General features: G+C 35.1%; 3 protein-coding genes across 3 annotated transcripts in view; all 3 read left to right on the forward strand.

Moving 5' to 3' along the window:
- Window positions 1-3443, forward strand: part of LOC118768071 — a 15526-nt gene extending 12083 nt beyond the window's left edge. The window contains exon 6 of the mRNA XM_036513862.1: window positions 3295-3443. Within this exon, the coding sequence (XP_036369755.1) occupies window positions 3295-3443 (149 nt within the window). The remainder of the gene's footprint in view (window positions 1-3294) is intronic.
- Window positions 3444-4152: 709 nt separating this feature from the next.
- The window catches only part of LOC118768107 (adhesion G-protein coupled receptor G6-like), a 386634-nt gene continuing 368286 nt past the window's right edge, over window positions 4153-22500 (forward strand). Inside the window, exons 1-5 of the mRNA XM_036513939.1 lie at window positions 4153-4293; window positions 5887-6106; window positions 6485-6656; window positions 9114-9260; window positions 13780-13914. Of these exons, the coding sequence (XP_036369832.1) occupies window positions 4170-4293; window positions 5887-6106; window positions 6485-6656; window positions 9114-9260; window positions 13780-13914 (798 nt within the window). The 5' untranslated portion in view covers window positions 4153-4169. The remainder of the gene's footprint in view (window positions 4294-5886; window positions 6107-6484; window positions 6657-9113; window positions 9261-13779; window positions 13915-22500) is intronic.
- Window positions 14591-22500, forward strand: part of LOC118768108 (adhesion G-protein coupled receptor G2-like) — a 14267-nt gene continuing 6357 nt past the window's right edge. Inside the window, exons 1-4 of the mRNA XM_036513940.1 lie at window positions 14591-14699; window positions 16223-16344; window positions 19059-19182; window positions 21178-21322. Coding sequence (XP_036369833.1) covers window positions 14628-14699; window positions 16223-16344; window positions 19059-19182; window positions 21178-21322 — 463 coding nt within the window. The 5' untranslated portion in view covers window positions 14591-14627. The remainder of the gene's footprint in view (window positions 14700-16222; window positions 16345-19058; window positions 19183-21177; window positions 21323-22500) is intronic.

Raw genomic sequence — 22500 nt, forward strand, 5'->3', positions numbered from 1 at the left:
AAGGAAAAACTAAGCTACGAGCATTAGATTTCTTGGAAAAAGGATAGAATGTATACGAAACAAGGACAGAAAAACGGACGATGCCACACGAATATAAATACAAAAAACAATAATAGTAATAACAGGACAAAAACAGCGGGTGTCTTACGACTTTAGACAGTTCAACTTAACTTCGCTGGCGTATTTGGAAAATAATGCCTTAAGGAAATTCGGTATGGTCATTGTTTATTTATTTATTTATTTTCCAAATAAACAATAAACACACGCACTATATATTGGTTCTTCACTCATTTATTAATGTTCTTGTTTTACCTCATGTCCATTGTCCGCAAATTTTCCCTCACACATCTGTGACCTCTTCGGTAACACACTCCGTGCTCGTTGTGATTCTGCTCGGTTGAATGCATTTAGTTCTTCTATGATTTGTATCCTTATATGTGCATGTGTTTGCGTCTGTATTTGTGTGTCGCTGTTCTTAGTATCACTATGACGCTGCTCTCACCTCCTTCTCCTCTATGTATATATGAGTGTTTTTCATGTGTATTTACAGTGCCAGAGGCATTGAGGAGTTATATAGCGACTTAAGAAACAACTCTAATGAAACAGTAAACATAATATTTTTAATAAATATGTATACAAGACTGGAATCGATGACTGCACTAAATGGACCCTATCCATTGCTGGAACTGCTGGAAGGAAGATGGCGGCATTTAATGAAGCTGTGGGATTGTGGGATTATCGACTTGTCTCCCCTTTCAATCACTCAAAGTGAGATGGGATTTAAACCTGGTGAATTTGAAGGATACACGTTTGGTGTTACGAGATCATGACGATTGCCTTCCTCCGCTTTTCGATTAGATGGGTTTGTGAGAATGCACTGAGACGTGTTCATACATATATAGCCTACAATTGTGTACATCATCCATCCAAGGCCTAACGATTGTCTCCGGCACCTCAATATATCCAACTGCATTAATAATAATATCCTGTGGAAAGATCTGGGGTTGTGTGACATAGCTTATTTTTATTCACCACTCCTAAAATCATTTATATACATACACACATATAAAATATATATTTGTGTGTGAGTATATATTTATGGATATATATATATATATATATACATATATATATATATATATATATATATATATATATATATATATATATATATATATATATATTTATATATATTTATATACATGCATACAAGAGGCTTCTCTTAGTTTCCGTCTACCAAATCTACTGACAAGGCTTTGGGTAACTGCAGCTACTATAGAAAACACTTTCCTAAGGTGTAGAACCGAAGACCAAATTGTTGGCATTGAAAAGCAAATATCTTAAGCACTGAATCATGTATGCACGTATATATGTGTTAAACGCAGTTTGCATCACTCTGAGGATATCAGCAGGATCTTCAGGAAGCCTTTTGTCATTTCTCCGTTCCTACTTTTAGTTTTCGTCGTAGGTTTTTCGCATGAGAGAAAAAAAGCAACGCATGCAATGTTGGCCCTCGCTTTTAACCTTAATAAAAAAAGTCCGTTTGGTATGTATCAAGCTGTTTTCACGTGCCTTTGAAGATATGGAAAGTCCACGTGCACTATAGTTCTGATTGTACGACACCTGTAGTTCTTTGGCGATACCACTCAGCGATTTTGCGGTATAATCATCAATAATGTTTTTAATCCGTTGGCTGAATTGCCAAACAATGAAACATTCCCCGCAGAGGCTTTCAAATTTATCTGAACATGAATAATAACCGACAATAATAACAACAACAACAACAATAATAATAATAACAAAGTTAATAATAATAATAATAATAATAATAATAATAATAATAATAATAATAATAATAATAATAATAATAATGATTTGAAAATGACCACATCTCACTCCTCTGGAACTTCACCATTCAAACTGACAGGAAGATAGATGCAAATAGGCCAGACATCATATTGAAAGACTTCAAACAAAGAACATGCCTCCTCATTGATATGACTGTCCCAATCGATATAAACGTATCTGTCAAGACCTACCAAAAACTGAGCAAATATAAAGATCTTGAAATAGAAATCAGCAAAATGTGGAAGCTGAAGACTAAAACAATACCTGTTGTCATAGGTGCCCTGGGAATGATAGCAAAAGGGGCTGATAGTTACCTAACTCAGATACCAGGAAACCCAAAATGGCAGAAGTTCAAAAGATAGTGCTCAGGGGAACTGCTCATATCCTACGCAAAATACTCTCTATGTAATCTCAAGGTTTAAAACAAACATAATCTTCGGTTAAAAAAAACAAAAAAACTTTTTTTTTAGACATTCATTAGTACAACATCCCCACCCCCCAAATATATGGCACACTAGGCATAACAACAACATGAACTTCCAACCCTGTTGTCTCTTGAGGTCTCTGGGTGAGACTTGGAGCCAACTTGTACAAATATAAAGCAAAAGTCAAACATAGAATAATAATAATAATAATAATAATAATAATAATAATAATAATAATAATAATAATAATAATGATAATAGTAATAATAATGATAATAATAATAATAATAATAATAATAATAATCAGACATCATGAAGAAAAAAAAAAAGCTTTCTAATTGATGTATCAATACCGGAAGATGACAACGTGTCTCTAAAAGAAATGGAGAAACTCTCAAAATACAAAGACCTGGAAATAGAGGTAACTAGAATGTGGAATCTGAAAACAGAAACAATTCCTATCATAGTAGGTGCATTAGGCATGATAAAAAAATATTCAGACAAATACATAACAAAAACACCAGGACTTACAAACACATATAACATACAGAAAATTGCACTACTAGGCACTGCACACATCCTACGCAGAACACTTTCCATACAATAACCATCAGAGCATCACAACAAATCACAGCACATACCCAAGGCACACAGAGCTGCGCTCGGTAGTGAAGTGAAAGCACGCTATAAAAATAAAACTACTGAATAATAATAATAATAATAATAATAATAATAATAATAATAATAATAATAATAATAATAATAATAATAATACAAGTACTCCTCCTGCTCTTCCTCGTACTACTACTACTACTACTACTACTACTACTACTACTACTACTACTACTACTACTACTACTAATACTACTACTAACTTGATTAAAATGCAATTACTTAATCACTCACCTTTACCAATATTTTATTAGTATTTACCAATATTTTACCAGTATTTTCAATATATAAATTACACTAAAGTCTTCTCTCGTGCATATCTCATATCTACGTTTTGTATCTTTTTCAGTGTTTTGTAACGAAGACACATCAACTAACAATGGTACATTCAAGTGGCCAATGACAAAAGTAGGAACTAATGCGACGATTCCTTGTCATGCAAACGTAGCAACAAGAAACTGGTTCGTTTGGATTGTTTTCTCTCTTCACAAATTTTGAAGTTTTCCCTTTTTAAATTTTTCTAAGAGAATGTTACACAGTTTACTAAATAAAACACCTACAGAGATTTAGATTACAGAATTCATGTCCGTCAGTTCAAATCCCTTAACACTGGTGTTTTCCATTTAATTTAGAATGTGACATAATTTTTACTTGGTCTAACTACATCAACTAGATTATAAGAACAAATTACAAACAGATAGGCGCAGGAGTGGCTGTGTGGTAAGTAGCTTGCTTACCAAACACATAGTTCCAGGTTCAGTCCCACTGCGTGGAATCCTGGGCAAGTGTCTTCTACTATAGCCTCGGGTCGACCAAAGCCTTGTGAGTGGATTTGGTAGACGGAAACTGAAAGAAGCCCGTCGTATATATGTATATATATATTTATATATATGTGCGTGTGCATGTTTGTGTGTGTATGTTTGTCCCCCTAGCGTTGTTTGAGAACCGATGCTGGTGTGTTTACGTCCCCGTCACTTATCGGTTCGGCAAAAGAGTCCGATAGAATAAGTACTGGGCTTACAGAGAATAAGTCCCGGGGTCGATTTGCTCGACAAAAGGCGGTGCTCCAGCATGGCCGCAGTCAAAGGACTGAAACAAATAAAAGAGTAAAAGAGAGAGTAAAGAGAGATCAACGTAATTCTTGCATTCCAATGTGATTGATGAAATAAAACGATGGGACATATTTGATAAAAATTTTTCAGTTCATCCAGAACAAGTCCATATATGACATCAAGGAAGTGTTCGCCATTTACCGGTGTGTGGCAAGAGCCAGACATGTCTCAGTGTAACAATACAGAGTGGATCACTGGAAAACTAAAGAACATCACCACCAAAGGCATTGATGAAGGTGAGTGAAAACCAGTTTCGAAATACTCTTACAGCAGATTTATTAATTGTTTCAGCATGAAGAGGAGCTGTGTATGTCTTTGTATGAGTGTTCATTACAATTACTGTATGTGTGTATGTGTATATGTTTCTGATTAAAGTTATCTACCAAGTAGTAATACGTAATAATTTTTCTTTTGAGCTCTCATATTATGTGTTCATGTTCTCCAAAGGGGGATCAATTTGAATCCGTTACGGAAACTTTATGACAGAAGTTAATACTTAGATTTGAATTTAATATTATATCGTTAAAATTTTAATGACTTTTTGTAGAATGGCCACGGAAATACAATACAGTGGAAAAGCAATAGAAATAATCACTTTATTAATTTATCTCTACAGGTTTCTTTTATAGAAGTTTGAACTACCAATAATTTCTTATGATGTTTCGTATACGAAAATCTAATTTCGTTTTCAGTAGGAATAGCTTTAGAATGTTAGTTAATAGCACTGCTAACACGGTAGAACTCACCATTGATTTATAAATCTCTTCATGTTCTTGGTATTATATTATGGTTTCGTAACGAATTACGGCGTCCCCACAAGAAATTAATAGAGATAATGTCGGTTCATATCTTTGTAAATACATTACGTGATGCTGATGGTTGTAAAATATTTAAATGTTCAATGATGCAGGCCACATAGTTGCGTACCATAGAATATGAACAATTTATCAATTTCATTTGTCACCATAAAATTTTTAATATTTTCATGAGCCTTAAATGCTGAGATTTTTTTCATATGGCCTTGAGGAAGTCTGAGCAATATTAAGTATTAGAACTACGACTCGTTTTGTATTTTGTCATTGGAAGAATAATTTCGTTCAGATTGACTGCTGTTTCTGAAGGCTGATGTATTAGCTCATTAGTTTTTTTTACTTGTTTCAGTCATGTAACTGTGGCCATGCTGGGACACCGCCTTTAGTCGAGCAAATCGACCCCAGGACTTATTCTTTGTAAGCCTAGTACTTATTTTATCGGTCTCTTTTTCGCCGAACCGCTAAGTTACGGGGACGTAAACACAGCAGCATCGGTTGTCAAGTGATGTTGGGGGGACAAACACGGATACACAAACACGCACATACATATATATATATATGTATATATACATATATATACGACGGGCTTCTTTCAGTTTCCGTCTACCAAATCCATTCACAAGGCTTTGGTCGGCCTGAGGCAATAGTAGAAGACACTTACCTAAGGTGCCAGGCAGTGGGACTGAACCTGGAACTATGTGGTTCGTAAGCAAACCACTTACCACACTCACACATTCAAGTATGTCTCAAACTATAAACGATCCCATTTAATGCTGCAAAGTAGGAGACACTAAGGATATATAACAATGAGTATACAACTGATGAACTGAACACATTTAGCAATTTCTGCACCACATTAAGTTGGAGACGTTAATGAACTTCAAGTGATTCATTAATTGCTGTGCTTAATTTGCCTCTAATATTTCGTTACAACTTCGTTTTCTCTCCCCAGACACAACATAATTTCGTCTCAAAGCAGCTGTTACAGTCACTGTTTTGTTAAACTTTTCGTTGCAGAAAATTTTGAACCGGTTTCAACAAAGCTCCTAAATATTTCCGAGAAATCAGTGTATTTCAAAAAAGAAGATGTTGACTTGGCTGTAGTTGTACTCAAGAAAATGGTGCCATTGATATCGAATGTGTCCGTCAATATAACACTTCTTAGTATCAACAATATGATAAACACACCGGAGAAGATTTTGGTTGAGGCAGAACAATTTAATAGAAGTGTCAACAGGTAAAATTCACATCTCATTTATTGTTAGTGCAGTAGCAGTAGCAACTTCAGCGGTGGGCAGGGGTTGCAGCAGTGGAAGCAGTGTCGGCGGCAGCAGCCGTGGTAGTAGTAGTAGTAGCAATTGTTATTCTTGCTGTTGTTGCCGCTGTTGCTGGTGGTAGTGGTGATGGTGTTGGTAGTGGTGGTTGTTGTTGCGGTGGCGGTGGCGATGTTGCGGAAACAATATTAGCAATAGCAGTAACAACGACAGAAGCAACATTTGCAATAGTCATGTGAAAAAATTTTTCAATCAATATAATTAATATAATTAAACCTATATCTAATTACATATATGAAACATACTGTCAACTGAAGGTTGTTTTCTCGGTTTTCTTACAGAATGCTGGACATCATAGAAACAATCCCAGAACAGATTCCACTGGAAGAGCAGTCAGTCACAGCTTTATATTCTAATCTTGGTATTGGTGCTACCAAAGTGGAGAAGGACACTTTCAACGGCCTCACTTATGCTGTTTCATATGGAACCAATGAAACAGAAGCAAGGACTGAGGTACAATAATTTCTCTTGATTACTGTCTTATTGAATGTTTGTTCTAAACACCCAAGTTAATAAAATATATTAGGATGAATTATAATGTTTGTATAGTTACGTAAAGTAGTTATGTTACAGAGCTCGATAGAGATAGCAATTTAAGTACAAAATATAATAATATACGCAGCACACAGATTATATAACTTTGCAATAACGCTACCATAATAATCCTCCTACTACAGGGACAATGTCTGAAATTTGTTGAGTGGGTAGTGTCAATTACATTGACTCCAGTACTTCAGTGATACTTATTTCCCTGAGCCAGAAACAATGAAAGGTGAAATTTGAACATAGAAGGTAAAGACTGAAGACTGTCATCGCACCGCCTAAAGCTGACAAAGGAAAACTGCATGAACAAATATAAACCACAAATAAATATGGAACAATAATAGTTTACACACATCTTTATCACTATTTTACTGTGAATTTTGGGGTTTTGAACTCTTCCTAAAAACGGAAATGTATCTATATATATTCCTTTACTACCCACAAGGGGCTAAACATAGAGGGGACAAACAAGGACAGACAAACGGATTAAGTCGATTACATCGACCCCAGTGCGTAACTGGTACTTAATTTATCGACCCCGAAATAATGGAAGGCAAAGTCGACCTCGGCGGAATTTGAACTTAGAACGTAACGACAGACGAAATACCGCTAAGCATTTCGCTCGGCGCACTAACGTTTCTGCCAGCTCACCGCCCTATATCTATATGATCTGCCTCGTGTGTGAGTGTGCGTGTGTGTTGAGCGTGTTGTGTGTGTGTATGATTTCTTTGTGTGTGCTTGTGTTTCTGTGTGTGCATCTGTTCTGGTGATCCGCTTTCTTCCTTTTCAGAGTTCCGCCCTCATGCGCCCAACCATTAACACAGGTTCACACAGCAAAGTAAAAAAAAAAAAAATTCCTTCCCCAGAACACCATATTTCCGAAAAACAACTCTTCATGGCTGAAAGCTTTTAGTAATACAATTAAAATAAAATTGTACTCCTAATACAATCGAACGAAACCAACGCACGCAGAGGAAAAACAAAACCTATCAGTAGATCTTTCAAGCTTCCTCAAGATTATTGTTATAATTTTATATGAACATCTAACAAAGTACTCTCTCTCTCTCTCTCTCTCTCTCTCTCTCTCTCTCTCTCACGCACACATATTCTGAACTGAAAAGAAATCTGGGATCTTTTCCTTTTGAACGGCAGTTTTCAACACAATTTCTAGTTAACTAAACACTTTTAAACTTCGTATACTGGTAGAATGTGTCAAAATAAAACATTTTTTCTCTTGGCTTTCTTGAGAAAATTGTAATTTGTAAGTTTAACGTAGTTTACGCAGCAAATGATTTTAGCTCAATAGAGGCTATTGATTGGTTAAAATTCGAAAAATTAAACTCTGTTAAACTTACAAATTACAATTTTCTCAAGAAAGCCAAGAGAATAAAATGTTTTATTTTGACACATTCTACCAGTATACGAAGTTTAAAAGTGTTTAGTTAACTAGAAATTGTGTTGAAAACTGCCGTTCAAAAGGAAAAGATCCGAAATCTGTTACTTAATTTTTAAAAATCTTTTATTGAATTCAATAGAAATTTTGACACTTGACCTGTTGAAAACCTTTCGAAATCCCTGCTTACACAATTTCAAATATGTTCTTAACTACGCACAGAATAAGAGAGCAAGCTGTCCTAATTTCTATTAACATGTATTTGAAGCGACTGTCAGCCTGTATAGTGGGAGGAACATTGGATGCCAATGTCTAATGAGTAACTATGTGAGTGTGTTCCTCTGTTTTTATATATGTGTGCAAAACGTTTCGGAAGGATTACCAAATGATGAAAATGGTTCAAATGATTGAGATAGCCATAGCCTTGTACACTGTTGTATTCATGTAACTAGGTACCCGCAAGTAAGTCAAATATTGGGACAGTAAGAAGAAAATTACTGAATACACGAATAATTAGTTGACTAAAGTTGAAACACCTCTGACTACTTGTGTATGAAGCAGTGGTGGTGGGTGATAATGAGAGTTTTATCTGTTATGTTAACTGTAATGTTGTAGTAATGTATTTGTGGAAAAAAGTTGAAGTTACAAAAGCAATAACAAGCGTAATAGCAATAATTCCTTTTTTGCAATGGATCTCGAAGCACAAAATGCTATAAATGATAACACGAAAATATTGGCATAAAAGATATTTTTGAATGGGAAAATCAAAAGCTACTTGTGAGGCTTCTCCTATCCAGAGGATTTTTCAAATCAATATCTATGTCTTTCGAAATCCTCTATTCCAAGAAATAATTATTTCACTTCATGTTCTGTGAAAAGTTTATAAAAATTTTTATGACGTCAACAAAATTCAGTCGTAGAAGTGTTTTTCTTTTAAGTATCAATTTCATTTTTTTTCCATTTTCCTCCACCAGATACATCAGAACTCAAACTCAAATGTAGATGATACGATGGACTTCATTTCTTTACCAAAGAGTTTATTAAGACATATGAAAGACGAAGAACTGGTAAACATTTCAAGGATTTCCATGGTCAGTTTGCGGGACGATAAGCTATATAGGGTATGGTACAAGAATAGAAATATTTCTTTCTCTGGTTAACCTAAAGTAGTTTGAATTCATTCATGCATTTTTGATAATGGAAGAAACAATACTAATATGACACAATTACCAATGTTTATATGTTTGTGCATATGTATATATGGACATGTTTGTGTGTTTGTATGAGTGCACTTCTATGCGTGTATGTATGCGTGTGTGTATATGTGTGATTTATGATGCATATTACAAACTCAGGGCGGCGCTTGTTCTGAATTATGCCTCGGCGAATTTACTTTTAACGCACTTTGTGTGTTGAAATCACAGTTCTTTCAGAAAATATACCACCAAATAATCAAACATCGGCGTGTATTCATTTAACAAGAAAAGCATTCACAGTAACTTGGAAGATTCGGACTGCTAAGTCACTTTGACAAACCGATGATGGTTAAGCCGAACGAAAATTCGAAGTCATTGTCAATATTGTTATTGTAAAAAATAATATATTTGTACTCAAAATAATATGTTTGTACTTTAAAAGCTACCATGGTTCTGAGTCTAATAAATTCTTGTAAGTGATTATAAGAGACGGAAGCTGGAAGGCGCCTGTCATACCTATATATACATTTTTTTTATTATTTTGCACATTACTTAATCATTGATATATTATTTTCATTATATATTTAATATTTCTATTATATGTAATTTTCTAGATGGAGTAATTTAATTGTTCATTTTGAATTGATGGAAGGTGTTTTTTTTCTAATTTTTATATATATATTATAGATTGTGAGATTTGATTTAGTTTTTCTAAATTGAATTTTTTCCTGTAAATTAATATTATATATATATATATATATATATATATATATATATATATATATATATATATATATATATATATATATATATATATATATATATATATATATATATATGTATGTATGTATGTATGTATATTCCTCTAGTTTCAGCTCAGAGCTGTGGCCATGCTGATGCACCGCCGTTTTGCTACACTGTTATTAATAAGAGCCTCCTTTTATATGTGGCACTTGATGAACCATAGAGTTTGATATAGCTACCCTCATCTGGAATAATGGAATCATCTTAAAATTTCAAAGAAATTTAGTTTAATGACCGCCTTTGGCAGTAATTACAGCTTGAATTCTACGAGGAATGGACTCGTACAAAGTATGAATTGTTTCGAAAGGAATGTTTTGTCCATTCTTCAGCTAAAAGTCTCCATTCTTGTAGTGATGAGGGTAGAGGATATCGACTCCTTACTTGTTTTTCTAAAATGCACAATAAATGTTCAATAATATTGAGATCTGGGGACTGTGGTGGCCAGATTAAGATGTTCAACTTCACTAGAATGTTCCTCGTGCCATTCAGTAATAACTTTAGTTGTGTGAATTGGTGCATTATCATCCCGAAAGATTGCGTATCCCTCCGGAAGCAGTTCCGCAACCAAAGGATGAATTTGATCAGATAAAAACTTAAATAGACTTGATTATTAATTTTGCCATGAAGGGAAACCATCGGGTCGGCGTATTTCCAAGTTATAGCCCTCCGGATCATCCTAGATGCTCCTCCATCTTTAACAGTTGGAAGAAGCCAGTCTGGGTCAAATGCTTCTTTAGGTTGTCTCCACATGTATACTCGGCCAGTGATCGGAAAAAGGGTAAAGGACGACACGTCCTTGAAAATAAATTTCCCCCACTGCTCTAGGGACCGATTCTGTGGGGTTTTACTCCACTCTAAACGTTTGCAACGTTTGTCTTCTGACTTCAACCTTCCAATGAAATCGGGCTCTTGAGCTGGGACCAGTTGGTCATCAAAATCTGCCGCAATTTTGGGAGCTGTACTTTTGTGAACGTTTCTAAAAATTTGCGTAAGAGTTCGACGGTCCCTATCTGAAAGCTTTTGTTATCTTCTCGAGTTTTGTTTCGATAAGGAGGCTTTTTACTTTCTATTTCTCAAAGAAAGGCTGTCATTAGGGAGTACTTCATGATACACCAAACATTTCGGCGGTTTTCGTTACACTGAATAGAAACAGCAATTTTAGCTAAACATATTCAGAATCACTAATAATAAATCAAAAAACAAAAAAAACCCAGTTTTTAACGGTTTTATAGACATTTCAAAATTATGATGCTATGATGCAAGGTGTTTCCATTATGTTGTCCTACCCCTGCATATTATCAGAAAAGATGGGGTGTATTTCCGCACATATGTATATGTGTATGCTTTGTATATATTTATATATATATATATGTGTGTGTGGAGGTGCAATGGCCCAGTGGTTAGGGCAGGGGCGGAGGCGATCCCTGCTGTACTCTTTCGTCACAACGTTCTCTCACCCTTTCTTCTGTTGGTCTGCTCGCTTAGCCAGCGGGGTGGCGTCATTTGAAGGCTAAAACAATGCGAAGAGCATTGTGACCATCGTGATAGAGGAGAATTTCTTTTTGAAAATGACTTTATGGAATATATTATGAATGAATTAATTAATTAGTGGTGTGGGACTCAGAACTCAGAGCCGTGCTGCTATTGCCACTGCACAGAAATAAATATTGCAATTTGTAATTAAAGCTTGTTTATCCCATGTCTTTGTCGTATGTGTGTGTGTATGTGTGCATATACATACATACATAGGCGCAGGAGTGGCTGTGTGGTAAGTAGCTTTCTTACCAACCACATGGTTCCGGGTTCAGTCTCACTGTGTGGCACCTTGGGCAAGTGTCTTCTACTATAGCCTCAGGCCGACCAAAGCCTTGTGTGTGGATTTGGTAGAAGGAAACTGAAAGAAGCCCGTCGTATATATGTATATATATATGTGCGTGTGCGTGTATGTTTGTGTGTCTGTATTTGTCCCCTTAGCATTGCTTGACAACCGATGCTGGTGTGTTTATGTCCCCGTTACTTAGCGGTTCAGCTAAAGAGACCGATAAATAAGTACTGGGCTTACAAAGAATATGTCCCGGGGTCGAATTGCTCGACTAAAGGCGGTGCTCCAGCATGGCCGCAGTCAAATGACTGAAACAAGGAAAAAATACATACATACAAATATGTGTGTATGTACAGGCATTTATGGGCATAAGAAAATAAGACGCATCAAATACATTACATACATCAAATACAAAATATGTATATATTTATACATGCCAAACGAGAGAAAGCAAAAGGTGGGAGCTCTCAGATGATTACTATATCGTCTGAAAGAATTAAACACTTTTCTCACCATGTATATATATACCTTTATATTCATTTATATTTTTTAAATATTTTTTTATATCTCTTTATATCTTTATACTCTACATTTTTATATTTTTCTATACTTACATTCTTATTTTTCACCTTTTTATATATTTTTTTATCCTTCGTCCTGAATTCTCGCCCCTCCATCTTTATCCCTATTTGCTCTCATTACCAGGTTCCTTCACGTCTGTCTGTATTTATATATGTATATATTTATTTATTTATTTATTTATTTATATTACCTCAACATCCAAACTTCCTCATTCTACATTGAGAGAAGGACGAGATGGACGCTTCATTTTTATGCTGTTGCCGCATTATGTCGTACGCGAATGAGAGGATTTGCATCCCCAACGTAGAATTTTTGATGTAATACATGTCCTTGAGGTAGTAGTTGTGCGTGGCTGAAGAAGGCCATAGACACACATTATGCATTGTTATAAATCCTTGGCATCATGTTTTTATTTTGATATATATATATATATATATATATATATATATATATATATATATATATATATATATATATATATATATATATATATCACCGTGATCACCGTGACCGACCAGGCTATCAGATGTTGCTACTCATCACTGGTCACGATGCGCTTCGCATTGTTTTAGCCTTCAAATGTCGCCACCCCGCTGGCTAAGCGAGCAGACCAACAGAAGAGAGAGTGAGAGAAAGTTGTGACGAAAGAGTACAGCAGGGTTCGCCTCCGCCCCTGCCCTAACCACTGGACCTCCTCACACACACACACATATGTATATATATATATATATATATATATATATATATATATATATATATATATATATATATATATATATATATATATATATATATATATATATATATATATATATATTCGCAAGCGTTATCTTCAGCGGGTTGAGACACCAAATTCCTCTCACAATATTCTTGTCAACCTGAAGGTGTTGTAGAAATCACTTATCCCATGGTGAATATCCAAGGACGTTGAACACAGGTAATGATATTTCTGTGACGGTGATAACCAAGAGACCTTCTTAAGTACACAGTCATACCAGCAACTTTTTTTGTTAACTGTTTGGATGTAAAACCGAATTAACCGTTTCTTAAAGCTAGGACAATCTTCATCTGTGAATTTCCATCTAATATATATTGTGTTGATCTGTTGTACTGACTGAAGTGATGATATGATTTAATGATGTCGAAGTACAACACCTCTGATTTCATGCTTTAACGATGTATTTAATAAACTTTTCTATGAAACTAAATACTTTATCTAACGGCTTCCCTTTACAGGTACAACACAAATCTAATACCAAAGCAAATACTAAAATTAACAGCCATATTTTTGCTGTTAATATTCCTAACGTTCATGCCCCAGTTACCAACCTTGATGAACCAATTAGAATATCACTCCATGTAACAGATCCGGTAATAAATATCTATTTATTATTGCTGTTGTTGTTCTCGTTGTTTCTTTTCATTTCAAGGATATACTTAATTCCTCCTGAAATAAACATGGACCACGGCGCTACAAATAGTACAAGTAGTAGTTGTAGCAGTAGTTGTTGTTGTTGTTTTAGCTGTTGCAAGTGACAATTATAACTATATCTTTATAATGTGTGTCATGGACATGTTTCCAGTTATTTGTGTTGTATTTTAGTATCGCCAGTATATTATTTTAATATGTATATTGCTTTCATTGATTGCGGCTGTGTATTTTAAATTTGGTTAATTTCTTTGGGATTTCGTTGACAGTTGTTGTTGTTGCTCTTCTTTATCCTGTTCTTGTTGTTTACCTTCATGCCATGCTTGACCTTGTTGACCTATTATAAAACACATTACAATCGTGAACATCACGATATTTAGTTCATTTAACATTTCTAGAACTACACTAACTAATCTCTTCTGTCATTGTTATAGTGATGCAATATAAATTAGGAGAATATACATAGATATATATATACGCTCACAGTGTCAGTAATAATTAAACATTTATAAACTTAGCTTAGTAATGATTCATTATATGTATTTTAATTACTTGATTAAAATATCAGAATTTATATTTTTTCCAGAATGCCATCAACCCCCAATGTGTCTACTGGAATGAATCCTCCAAACATTGGGCGACAGAAGGCTGTAATATGTCCCGCTATGTACCTAGGAAGAAAGTATTTTGTTCCTGTAACCATCTTACAAGTTTTGCTATACTAATGGTTGGTAACATTATGGCGTGTTGTTAACTGCCTGTAAATTGGCAATTGTGTCTATGGATAAATAATTTCAACGCCTATTAAATTTCATGTTGGTGGATAGTTCAGTAAATATGTGACATTGATATTTTGTAATAAGTCACTGTTGTTCTTGCTGCTACGGCTGTTGTTTATTACTTTAAACTCACGATGGGGTCCGTTAGGTGCACCAAGTCGCCATCCTCAATAAAATGCGTGAGGTTTCTTCCAACACGGATGTGAAGGACACAGAAACAGTCATCTCTCCTGGAATTAATATCTATTGCTTTGAAACTCTCAGACTGTTACTCTAAGTGATAGATATTTAATAGCACAATAAACATGTTTGCAGCTTAGAATTTTAATCATTGGTCGTTTCATGATTCTCTTACAAGATCTCTCCTCTTATTTAACTGACAATTTGTGTCAATAATCCACATGTATCCAATATTTATCAGTTTTTACAACACTCCTATTAACCATAAAAACCATATCCCTATATATTATAGATTATTTAAGCCTAAGCGAAGAGTTGAACTCACCCAATATGTTAGTACACTCCATACTGGTTCTATTATCATCTGACATCACAATGACGGAGATTAAATAATCAAGTCACGGATGTTGTTTCTATCATTATCAGTGTTTTCAGGAACACTACTGATTCAACTCGTCTTTATTACTGTTTTCGTTTCTATTGTTTTTATTACCAAAATGATTCCAATTTCACATTTTAAATGTATCTAGCTAATTATTCATCTCATATTTCACGTCGTACATCGGTCCTCAGTTAACAGATCGTTTCAGTGATGCACCTTGAATTAGTTGTACTGATAACATAAGATACACGTTCAGTGAATTTGAACTCAAGGTTTAAACGCTGATGGTATATTGCAAGCTGGCAGAAACGTTAGCACGCCGAGCGAAATGCGTAGCCGTATTTCGTCTGATGTTACGTTCTGAGTTCAAATTCCGCCGACGTCGACTTTGCCTATCATCCTTTCGGGGTCGATTAAATAAGTACCAGTTACGCACTGGGGTCGATATAATCGACTTAATAACTATGTCTGTTCTTGTTTGTCCCCTCTGTGTTTAGCTCCTTGTGGGTAATAAAGAAATAGGTATTTCGTCTGTCGTTACGTTCTGAGTTCAAATTCCGCCGAGGTCAACTTTGCCTTTCATCCTTTCGGGGTCGATTAAATAAGCACCAGTTACGCACTGGGGTCGATATAATCGACTTAATAACTATGTCTGTCCTTGTTTGTCCCCTCTGTGTTTAGCCCCTTGTGGGTAATAAAGAAATAGGTATATTGTACATGGAGTCAGATGTCGCTTACATACATTATATATATAGTAGTGCTTCATATTGTAATTAAGTATCATGTAACATGTAATAGGAGATGGTCCCCACGTATATGAACACTCATAATTTATATAAGTATTGACTTAGCATATAAAAAAGGAAGAGGAGGAGGGGGATAATACGTTGTTGTTTGTTTCTATTGCAGAACGTCTACCAGAATGAAGGAGATTTAAAGAATAGTCAACTCTTGTCTATTCTTTCTAATATTGGTTCCGGAATATCATTTGTCTGTCTCATTCTGACAGTAATAATTCATATTTATTCAAAGTAAGCATTTCAATTTCTATTTCCTTTTATAAACTATTCAAATACATTGAGACAGTGTCCATCAGTTAGTGGGTCTCTCGCACATTGGTAAGCATGACGTGGTTGATGTCTGCGGGAAAATCATGGATGTGAAGAGAATTCCAAGGTCAACAACTACACTATAAGAGTAAAAACAATAACCAGAATTGCATGTGATTTCTCATTACTAACCGGAAGATAGATGGGGAAACCTAGACCACTGTAAAGAAATTAGACTCATTCCCGAGGTTTTCTATTACTTTGCAAAAAGGAAACGTCTACCTTTTCATATATCAGCTCACTAATCTATGTACTGTGTTCGACTCACATTTGTTAATTAGTTATAAAAATAACAATGGAAATACCATCAAACATAATAACCTATACAGCTGTTCAGAAAGTCATATTTAACAGCAGGCAGTGTGCCACAGATGTGGTCAGTCCCTCCGGAAGAGGAAGCGCTCCAAATTGGTCAGCCACGAAACAGGGCAGGCGGTAGGTGATAACAGAAGCTATGTACATCTGTGTCGCCTCCGCCCGTCCTAGCAGAGATAACGCCCTTCCAGACCAGGTCCGGATTAAGGCAGTCTTCTTGTTTGTGATGTCATAACAATTCTTCTCTATCTGAAGGTCAGGAAACAGGCCCCTAGCGTTTTAACAGGATCTTCCGTTCAACTTTTCGCTCCAGGTGCCGAGTTGCAAGCCGAGTGACTTATTGTGGCTTATTTCTGCTCATGCCACCGTTTCGTATCGTTTGATGGCGTTTCCTACACAAGGTAGCTGCCATTCATCAGACACGATTATGGAGATGCCACCCGCATACGCGGTAGGCGTTCTTCTACAACTCAGATTACGCGGAATGCCCCTAAAGTCTCCATCCTTCGCAGTAATGGCTCATTCAAAAGCTGAGACAGGGGACATCCCTAGCGAACCAATCGCCTGATGTTGAACATTTCGAGAAGAAACCGTTCATTCATACGAGGGACTGGATGTTGACCATAGAAGCTATCCAGCCGCGGAAAGTTAATTTTATCCTCCCTGGAAAAAAGCTATCCAGCCGCGGAAAGTTAATTTTATCCTCTCTGGAAAGAAACAGTGCTGCCACCACCCAGGCGATATCTATCTCTGGTGGTACTTTTTATCCGGGACGTTCTTCACCCCATATATGAAGGCAGAACTACCACCTCATTTGTTTTTAAGGTCTGCATAGAGTTCTCACGAACTTTCTCCTCAATCACAAAATGTACCTCTACTGAGGCAAAATTTTTGCCTCGAGCCACCTATGCGACATCCTTCCATATTGGCCGGAGGCATTTCTCAATTTTCTCCTTGGGTAAATTTTCAATTCTTTAGTTTTCTGCATTATGCCATTTGTGAACAATTGTTTTGCTCCTCGTTTCTATGGTAATGTCACTAGGTGGGCCAATGTTCGCATCGCCCTGTTCATCGTCAACATTCCATAATATGTCTGGTACTCAGACCGTGGAATGTTTTCTTGGTGTACCGCGACCGCTGCCGCAAAATGTCTGGCAGCCATACTTGCCGCACTTGTTTTTGGATTTTCTTTAGATACAGCCATTCGTTCTTTAATAATTTCAACTGTCATTTTTTTCCGTAAGAGAAAAATACAACAAATATTTTTTCCAAATGAATTCTCTCTGAAGAAAATTTAAACCAATTTTTCTCCTGCGAGAGAGACAATGTTTCACATCGTCCCCCGTCGAATGAGGACAGTTAAAAACAAAAACAAAGACCTGTAAACAAGCTGTAAACAAGTTCATGAAACTAATCACACAGGTTTAAATCTTTCCCCCGTCGGCGGAAAGCACATGATTTCAGCAAAAGCCTGCTAAGCAGACAATAGTTCTTAATGAACACGCAGTAACAAGTAATCACAACAATACCTTCACGGTCCTATTAGCGTTGAAAAACAAAACTTCTCTAGAAATTGGCGCATATGACACCTCTTATCAGACTGTTCTGCGCATGCTCATTTATACTAACTAGTATTGTTCACTTAGCCAATCACGGGGTGTACAGATTCCTCATACAACAATAAACTAAATAATAATCGAACTAGCTTCTAAGAATGTATTCTACACGAAGAATGGTCAAGCAGATGTCCTTAAACTTTTAGCGATAGCTGGCTTACAACTCTCTCCGTGGAGAGTTAAAGAAATTATCCAGTCGCTGATGAAATCCCAACATAAAATTGAAACTAGTCCGGCTGATTCTTACTTTTATTGCTACAAAGATATTGTAATGTAATTCCTACAACTGTACATCGAATCTATCACCGACTAAAACCTACAAATATAATATAGCATTGCTACGAATGTACCAACAATGTATATTATGTGTGTACAGCATCGCGTCCTACGTTTAATGTAACATGTACAGATACCTGACTTGTTCTTTGACTATAAAGAACTACCATCATAAACAACCAGACCTTCCCAGTCAGCACAATAAACAATAAACATAATGTTTTATATCTCATACAGATCATTATACACAGCTATTTTACACATGTCTATATACAAATTCTAAATAAATATTTCATATATCATTTATATTTCGAATGACTATCACCAATATACGCAGTTGTAGTTAACTTTTGATTCATTGAGCAATTTCTTTTAGGTTTATGTTAATTAAATACAATATTATTATTTCTTTTTTTTTCATTATCTCAGAACCCTATGGAAAGTAATGGCTTCAAAGATTTTAGTAAATTTGTGCATTTCTTTAGCTGCCACTTATCTTACCTTTCTTGCCGGGTTCCAAGCATATAGCACAGAAATAACAGCTGTTTGTAAGGTAAGTGAAAACACATTTAAACCAGTACATATTTTGTTTTATATAAAAAAAATTATGAAAAAAAGTCTATAACTTAAATAAATTTCATTCAGTAAAAGTCCATGTTGTAGCTATTTCCAAAGTCTTCTAACATTTCTATAAATATTACATTTGACCAGTGAGGGAGCGTGGATAAGTGCTTTCGTATTTTCGACGCACCATCGTAAGGACCTGAGTTCGATACCTTAGGCCAGACACTTTTTCACGCTACTAGAATCCATACAGCTAGAAAATAATGAGTGCTACCTGTATTTTAATAGGGCCAGCTTTGTCACATTCTGTGTTACGCTGAATTTTCTTGACAACTACATTAATGGAAGCAGTTCCGGGCGGATTGGCATCAAAAGGGTTAATCGGATCGACAAAACCCCTCATCGCCATAACCGACGGTGAACCTTTTCTCATTTGACCATGATTAATTGTCAGATGATAACATTATGATCAGAAATACCAAGTAATAAGTGATCAATTTTTAATTGGTGTAATCGTATTTTTGTAAGACATCTTCTGCGTCTCCTAATGACTTTATATAAAATGTTTTGCTCCCTCCATATGTCTATGCTCGCTTCCTGTTCATATTAAAACACTTTTATGATCAAAAATACCAAGTAATGAGTGGTCGATTCTTAATTCATATTTTTGTAATTGTAATTTTGAATCGTATTTTTGTAAAACATCTTGCAAACCTCCTCTCGCCTTTATATAAAAAAACATAGCTCACCCCACATGTCTATACTAGTTTCCTCTTCAGCATGCATTCAATTTTATTCTATCTCCTCATCTAATCAGCCATTTTTAGGAAGAGGCAAATGAGTCGATGCCATAGTTCCTGATACTTGATTAGTACTTTGATGTATGGATGCCCATGAGGGATGAAATATAAAGTTGAACCCTGTCTTCCCTCCGAAGTCGATAAGTTAAGGTAACAATCGAGTAATGAGATCGATAGTATAGACTAACATCGCTTTCTCTCTCTCGCTCTCTCTCTCTCTCAAACTTGCGCAACTTGCCACGGAATCGTTAGCGCGCCGGACAAAAGGCTTAGCGGCATTTCGTCTGTCTTTACATTCTGTGCTCCAATTCCACCTCTCAAATTTCGTGATCAATAACATAAGTACCAGCTTAGCACTTTGGTCAATGTAATCGACTAACCTATTCACCAAAATTTCAAATCTTGTGCCAATAAAATAAAGAATTATTATTATTATTATTATTATTATTATGATGATGATCATCGTCATCATCATTATTATTATTATTATTATTATTATTATTATTGTGACTATTATTATTGTGATTATTGTGATTATTGTGATTATTATTATTATTATTATTATTATTATTATTATTATTATTATTATTATTATTATTACTATTATTATTGTGATTATTATTATTATTGTGATTATTATTATTGTGATTATTATTATTATTATTATTATTATTGTGATTATTATTATTATTGTGATTATTATTGTGATTATTATTATTGTGATTATTATTATTATTATTATTATTATTAATATTATTATTATTGTGATTATTATTGTGATTATTATTATTATTATTATTATTAATATTATTATTATTGTGATTATTATTATTATTATTATTATTATTAATATTATTATTATTGAGATTATTATTATTATTATTATTATTATTATTATTATTATTATTATTATTATTAGTAGTAGTAGTAGTAGTAGTAGTAGTACATAATGGTAATGTCGTGAATTGGTAAAAACATGAAACGAAATACACTTTTATATTGAATGACGTTTTTCTGAATTTTCTGTCGATTTTTCAGTAAGATCTGTTTAAAAATTTATCCCCCTGGGTCACTAATATAAAATATCAATCAAGGCCTGGCATCTATACGCCACCTCTGCAAAATAATACATATTCAATGCCTTGTGTGTGTGTTACGTATCATTAACTTTGTTGTTTTTGTAGGCAGTGGCTGCTCTGTTACACTACTTCCTTCTGACATCTTTCATCTGGATGGCTGTAGAAGCACTTCATATTTTCCTGGGCGTCGTTGTTGTATTCAACATATATCAGTCATCTTTTATTAAGAAGTGTTCAATTTTGGTCTGGGGTATGTATGGCGGCTTTCTGTCTTTCTGTCTCTAATTCCATCTCTCTCTATCTCACACATTGTTTTCCTTCCTTTCTTTTCTCTTTCATTCTTTCATTCTTTCATTCTCCCTTTATTTCTCTCCCTCTCTCTCTATCTATTTTCCCACACACTCTGTGTTAAAGTTTTGTATTGATAATAGTTGATTGGAAAAGGTTCACTTATTGATTTCATTGACCCGAAAATGGTGAAAGAATAAACTGACTTCCATGGGATTCGAACCCTGAGTACTGAACTAAACACTTTAAATCATGTCTTTTGGAATTATGTAAGTGGGTGCTACCCAGTAAGGGGCTCAGTTTATTTTTCTCCGTTATACTCTTCTAATGTTACAGAAAGCATTGAAAATTATTGCTGTAAAGCATTTAGGACAGTGCTTTATAGCCTCAGTCCTCTACATCGTAATCAATCTTGCAATATCTAAAAACACTTGTGAGACACGAAATTAAATTTCTGTTACTTAAAAGCAACCACAATCTAGGTTACCGCTTAGTCTCACAGTAAAATCCAGATTTATAAACCCAGAAGCATTAAATCCTTAGTGAAAATATCACTCCTATGGCACACTCGGTCAGCAGTGAACAGGCAGACCTATAATTGAGGACATTCTATTTATGACCATCCTGTCAATACAGCAAACACTACAGTGTCCAAACTGAAAAGAAGCCCGTCGTATATATGTATATATATATATATATATATGTATGCGTGTGTGTGTTTGTGTGTCTGTGTTTGTCCCTCTAGCATTGCTTGACAACCGATGCTGGTGTGTTTATGTCCCCGTTACTTAGCGGTTCGGCAAAAGAAACTGATAGAATAAGTACTGGGCTTACAAAAGAATAAGTCCCGGGGTCGAGTTGCTCGACTAAAGGCGGTGCTCCAGCATGGCCGCAGTCAAATGACTGAAAGAAGTAAAAGAGAGAGTATGGGCTGAGACGTTTCGTGGATTCACATCTGACGATGAACATTCTTAGAAACCGATTCCTATTTATAAGTTAGGTGAAATAAAGAGATAATAAAGTAGACTTAAAGACACCAACAAATAATCATATTTCTTATTCACCCGACCTTCTCACTTCTATAATTTGATGGAAGTTGGAGATGCTATATCTTGGTTTAACTAAATAAGAATTTAGTTA

Source organism: Octopus sinensis, linkage group LG27, assembly GCF_006345805.1.
Source record: "Octopus sinensis linkage group LG27, ASM634580v1, whole genome shotgun sequence".
In the NCBI taxonomy this organism is placed as follows: domain Eukaryota; kingdom Metazoa; phylum Mollusca; class Cephalopoda; order Octopoda; family Octopodidae; genus Octopus; species Octopus sinensis.